The sequence below is a fragment of the Oncorhynchus kisutch genome, unplaced genomic scaffold (assembly GCF_002021735.2).
Source record: "Oncorhynchus kisutch isolate 150728-3 unplaced genomic scaffold, Okis_V2 scaffold1198, whole genome shotgun sequence".
NCBI lineage: Eukaryota > Metazoa > Chordata > Actinopteri > Salmoniformes > Salmonidae > Oncorhynchus > Oncorhynchus kisutch.
Genome location: NW_022263143.1, coordinates 32,148 through 38,147, shown reverse-complemented (window position 1 = coordinate 38,147; position 6,000 = coordinate 32,148). Strand labels below are relative to the sequence as shown.

The 6,000-nt window shown below is 41.9% G+C and overlaps 1 protein-coding gene across 1 annotated transcript in view; it reads right to left on the bottom strand.

Moving 5' to 3' along the window:
• Window positions 1–6,000, bottom strand: part of LOC109886933 (sister chromatid cohesion protein PDS5 homolog A-like) — a 66,895-nt gene that overhangs the window by 36,734 nt on the left and 24,161 nt on the right. Inside the window, 2 exon segments of the mRNA XM_031817915.1 lie at window positions 887–1,003; window positions 1,923–2,126. Coding sequence (XP_031673775.1) covers window positions 887–1,003; window positions 1,923–2,126 — 321 coding nt within the window.

The following is a 6,000-nucleotide window of genomic DNA, read 5'->3' as shown; positions in this document are numbered from 1 at the left end:
AGGGGTTAAATTGACCAATCAGGACGGCGCCTCGCCAAACAAACCCTCCTCATTAGTCCAAACCTCACCTCCAGCAGGGTTGAAATATCTGTTCAACTGCAAGGGCTCTTGGGAAGATCTCAATTGCATACGCCTCACTCACATCTCATCTTCTCATAACCCATTGGATGAGAAAGCCAGGAGGCCCCTCCCCTCTGACCTTTCTCCAATGGGTTTTGAGAACGACAAAGAGAGAGAGACAGAGACAGAGAGAGAGAGAGAGACAGAGAGACAGACAGAGAGAGACAGAGAGAGAGACAGACAGAGAGACAGAGAGACAGAGAGAGAGAGAGAGAGAGAGAGAGACAGAGACAGAGAGACAGACAGAGAGACAGAGAGAGAGACAGAGAGAGAGACAGAGACAGAGACAGAGACAGAGAGAGAGAGAGAGAGAGAGAGAGAGAGAGAGACAAAGAGACAGAGAGAGAGACAGAGAGAGAGACAGAGAGAGAGAGAGAGACAGAGACAGAGACAGAGAGAGAGACAGAGAGAGAGACAGAGAGAGAGACAGAGAGAGAGAGAGAGAGAGAGAGAGAGAGACAGAGACAGAGACAGAGAGAGAGACAGAGAGAGAGACAGAGAGAGAGAGAGAGAGAGAGAGAGAGAGGTAATGCAACTGAGATATTTCCTTGCCGGTCCCCCAGCCTCTGACCTTTAACCCCATTCAGCTGTCAGATGTATTTATATCTTAAACATTAATGTGTTTTTAATTTAGCTTTATGGACATACTTTAAGATTTGCCCGCGTGGTTAAGGTTAGGTTTATAAAAAAAAATGATTTTAAAAATATAAATTGAAGAAAAAGGCAGGGTTTAGCCATAATTATGACTTTGTGGCTATGGTAACTAGTGACAATAGTCTAACCCCTGACCCCTCACCTCCAGCAGGTAGAAGTATCTATTGAACTGTGGGCTCTTGGTGTCTTCCAGTCCTTTCAGCTGTCTGGTGATGAACAGGAAGATGTCCTGGACAGGAGGAAGGTCAAAGGTTCAGCGTATCAATCAGTCCTGGTTAGACACAGGTTATGGTTTTATAAAGGGTAATGTCCAGTATGGGTTATGGTTTTATAAAGGGGTAATGTCTAGTATGGGTTATGGTTTTATAAAGGGGTAATGTCCAGTAGGGGTTATGGTTTTATAAAGGGTAATGTCCAGTATGGGTTATGGTTTTATAAAGGGGTAATGTCCAGTATGGGTTATGGTTTTATAAAGGGTAATGTCCAGTAGGGGTTATGGTTTTATAAAGGGGTAATGTCCAGTATGGGTTATGGTTTTATAAAGGGGTAATGTCCAGTAGGGGTTATGGTTTTATAAAGGGGTAATGTCCAGTAGGGGTTATGGTTTTATAAAGGGGTAATGTCCAGTATGGGTTATGGTTTTATAAAGGGTAATGTCCAGTATGGGTTATGGTTTTATAAAGGGCAATGTCCAGTATGGGTTATGGTTTTATAAAGGGTAATGTCCAGTATGGGTTATGGTTTTATAAAGGGCAATGTCCAGTAGGGGTTATGGTTTTATAAAGGGGTAATGTCCAGTATGGGTTATGGTTTTATAAAGGGTCATGTCCAGTATGGGTTATGGTTTTTAATGTCCAGTATGGGTTATGGTTTTATAAAGGGGTAATGTCCCGTATGGGTTATGGTTTTATAAAGGGGTAATGTCTAGTATGGGTTATGGTTTTATAAAGGGTAATGTCCCATACCGGGGAGGTATATGGGTTATGTAAAGGTTAGATGAAGGTTAGACCAGTTACCTTCAGTTTGTCGTGTGAGGTGTGGGGTTATGGTTGTGTTGAAGGTTAGATGAAGGTTAGCCCAGTTACCTTCAGTTTGTCATGTGGGGGTTATGGTTGTGTTGAAGGTTAGATGAAGGATAGACCAGTTACCTTCAGTTTGTCGTGTGAGGTGTAAGGGGCCTCAGGGGCGTAGATCCTGAAGATGTCAGCCAGGCAGCAGGCCACCAGGAGACGCACGTCCTTGTTGGGGTTCCTCAGGAAGAACTCTGAGGCCAGATGGAGAGCCAGGTTCAGATACTGTTGCTTCTCCTCCTCGCTGTCCTGGTCCATGTCCATGTAGGTCTTCACTACCATCTACAGAGAGAGATGATTGGTTAAGGTCTGGTCCTTCACTACCATCTAGAGAGAGAGATGATTGGTTAAGGTCTGGTTCATGTAGGTCTTCACTACCATCTACAGAGAGAGATGATTGGTTAAGGTCTGGTCCTTCACTACCATCTACAGAGAGAGATGATTGGTTAAGGTCTGGTCCATATAGGTCAACTGGAATAAAACCAGCTCCCATTACTAATGTACAACTGGAATAAAACCAGCTCCCATTACTAATGTACAACTGGAATAAAACCAGCTCCCATTACTAATATACAACTGGAATAAAACCAGCTCCCATTACTAATGTACCACTGGAATAAAACCAGCTCCCATTACTAATGTATCATTACTACTGTACAACTGGAATAAAACCAGCTCCCATTACTAATGTACAACTGGAATAAAACCAGCTCCCTTTACTAATGTACCACTGGAATAAAACCAGCTCCCATTACTAATGTATCATTACTAATGTACAACTGGAATAAAACCAGCTCCCTTTACTAATGTACCACTGGAATAAAACCAGCTCCCATTACTAATGTATCATTACTAATGTACAACCGGAATAAAACCAGCTCCCAGTACTAATGTATCATTACTAATGTACAACTGGAATAAAACCAGCTCCCTTTACTAATGTACAACTGGAATACACCCATCTTCCATTACTAATGTATCATTACTAATGTACAACTGGAATAAAACCAGCTCCCATTACTAATGCACCACTGGAATAAAACCAGCTCCCAGTACTAATGTATCATTACTAATGTACAACTGGAATAAAACCATATCCCATTACTAATGTACAACTGGAATAAAACCAGCTCCCTTTACTAATGTACAACTGGAATAAAACCAGCTCCCTTTACTAATGTACAACTGGAATAAAACCAGCTCCCATTACTAATGTACAACTGGAATAAAACCAGCTCCCATTACTAATGTATCATTACTAATGTACAACTGGAATAAAACCAGCTCCAATTACTAATGTACAACTGGAATAAAACCAGCTCCCATTACTAATGTACAACTGGAATAAAACCAGCTCCCTTTACAAATGTACAACTGGAATAAAACCAACTCCCAGTACTAATGTATCATTACTAATATACAACTGGAATAAAACCAGCTCCCATTACTAATGTACAACTGGAATAAAACCAGCTCCCATTACTAATGTACAACTGGAATAAAACCAGCTCCCATTACTAATGTACAACTGGAATAAAACCAGCTCCCTTTACTAATGTACAACTGGAATAAAACCAGCTCCCTTTACTACTGTACAACTGGAATAAAACCAGCTCCCATTACTAATGTACCACTGGAATAAAACCAGCTCCCAGTACTAATGTACAACTGGAATAAAACCAGCTCCCTTTACTAATGTATCATTACTAATGTACAACTGGAATAAAACCAGCTCCCTTTACTAATGTACAACTGGAATAAAACCAGCTCCCTTTACTAATGTACCACTGGAATAAAACCAGCTCCCATTACTAATGTATCATTACTAATGTACAACTGGAATAAAACCAGCTCCCTTTACTAATGTATCATTACTAATGTACAACCGGAATAAAACCAGCTCCCAGTACTAATGTATCATTACTAATGTACAACTGGAATAAAACCAGCTCCCTTTACTAATGTACCACTGGAATAAACCAGCTCCCTTTACTAATGTACAACTGGAATACACCCATCTTCCATTACTAATGTATCATTACTAATGCACCACTGGAATAAAACCAGCTCCCAGTACTAATGTACCACTGGAATAAAACCAGCTCCCATTACTAATGTATCATTACTAATGTACAACTGGAATAAAACCAGCTCCCAGTACTAATGTATCATTACTAATGTACAACTGGAATAAAACCAGCTCCCATTACTAATGTACAACTGGAATAAAACCATATCCCATTACTAATGTACAACTGGAATAAAACCAGCTCCCATTACTAATGTACAACTGGAATAAAACCAGCTCCCATTACTAATGTATCATTACTAATGTACAACTGGAATAAAACCAGCTCCCTTTACTAATGTATCATTACTAATGTACAACCGGAATAAAACCAGCTCCCAGTACTAATGTATCATTACTAATGTACAACTGGAATAAAACCAGCTCCCTTTACTAATGTACCACTGGAATAAAACCAGCTCCCTTTACTAATGTACAACTGGAATACACCCATCTTCCATTACTAATGTATCATTACTAATGCACCACTGGAATAAAACCAGCTCCCAGTACTAATGTACCACTGGAATAAAACCAGCTCCCATTACTAATGTATCATTACTAATGTACAACTGGAATAAAACCAGCTCCCATTACTAATGTACAACTGGAATAAAACCATATCCCATTACTAATGTATCATTACTAATGTACAACTGGAATAAAACCAGCTCCCTTTACTAATGTACAACTGGAATAAAACCAGCTCCCTTTACTAATGTACAACTGGAATAAAACCAGCTCCCTTTACTAATGTACCACTGGAATAAAACCAGCTCCCTTTACTAATGTACAACTGGAATAAAACCAGCTCCCATTACTAATGTACAACTGGAATAAAACCAGCTCCCTTTACTAATGTATCATTACTAATGTACAACTAGAATAAAACCAGCTCCCATTACTAATGTACAACTGGAATAAAACCAGCTCCCTTTACTAATGTACAACTGGAATAAAACCAGCTCCCTTTACTAATGTATCATTACTAATGTACAACTGGAATAAAACCAGCTCCCATTACTAATGTATCATTACTAATGTACAACTGGAATAAAACCAGCTCCAATTACTAATGTATCATTACTAATGTACAACTGGAATAAAACCAGCTCCCTTTACTAATGTACAACTGGAATAAAACCAGCTCCCTTTACTAATGTACAACTGGAATAAAACCAGCTCCCATTACTAATATAACAATACTAATGTACAACTGGAATACAACCAGCTCCCATTACTAATGTACCACTGGAATAAAACCAGCTCCCCTTACTAATGTACAACTGGAATAAAACCAGCTCCCAGTACTAATGTACCACTGGAATAAAACCAGCTCCCATTTGAATAGAACTATGAGCTCCCACTTGAATAGAACTAGACGAAACATAACATCAATCATTTTACAAGTTGTAAACTCTCATTCTCTCTCCCGCTCAACAGAGAGACTCAACTCCACTCGAAGGACGCCCCTAGCACTAGGACCCAGCATAACGCCCTTGGCACTAGGACCCAGCAGAACGCCCTTGGCACTAGGACCCAGCAGAACGCCCTTGGCACTAGGACCCAGCAGAACGCCCCTAGCACTAGGACCCAGCAGAACGCCCCTAGCACTAGGACCCAGCAGAACACCCCTAGCACTAGGACCCAGCAGAACGCCCCTAGCAGTAGGACCCAGCAGAACGCCCCTAGCACCAGGACCCAGCAGAACGCCCCTAGCACTAGGACCCAGCAGAACGCCCCTAGCACTAGGACCCAGCAGAACGCCCCTAGCAGTAGGACCCAGCAGAACGCCCCTAGCACTAGGACCCAGCAGAACGCCCCTAGCACTAGGACCCAGCAGAACGCCCCTAGCACTAGGACCCAGCAGAACGCCCCTAGCACTAGGACCCAGCAGAACGCCCCTAGCACTAGGACCCAGCAGAACGCCCCTAGCACTAGGACCCAGCAGAACGCCCCTAGCACTAGGACCCAGCAGAACGCCCCTAGCACTAGGACCCAGCAGAACGCCCCTAGCACTAGGACCCAGCAGAACGCCCCTAGCACTAGGACCCAGCAGAACGCCCCTAGCACTAGGACCCAGCAGAA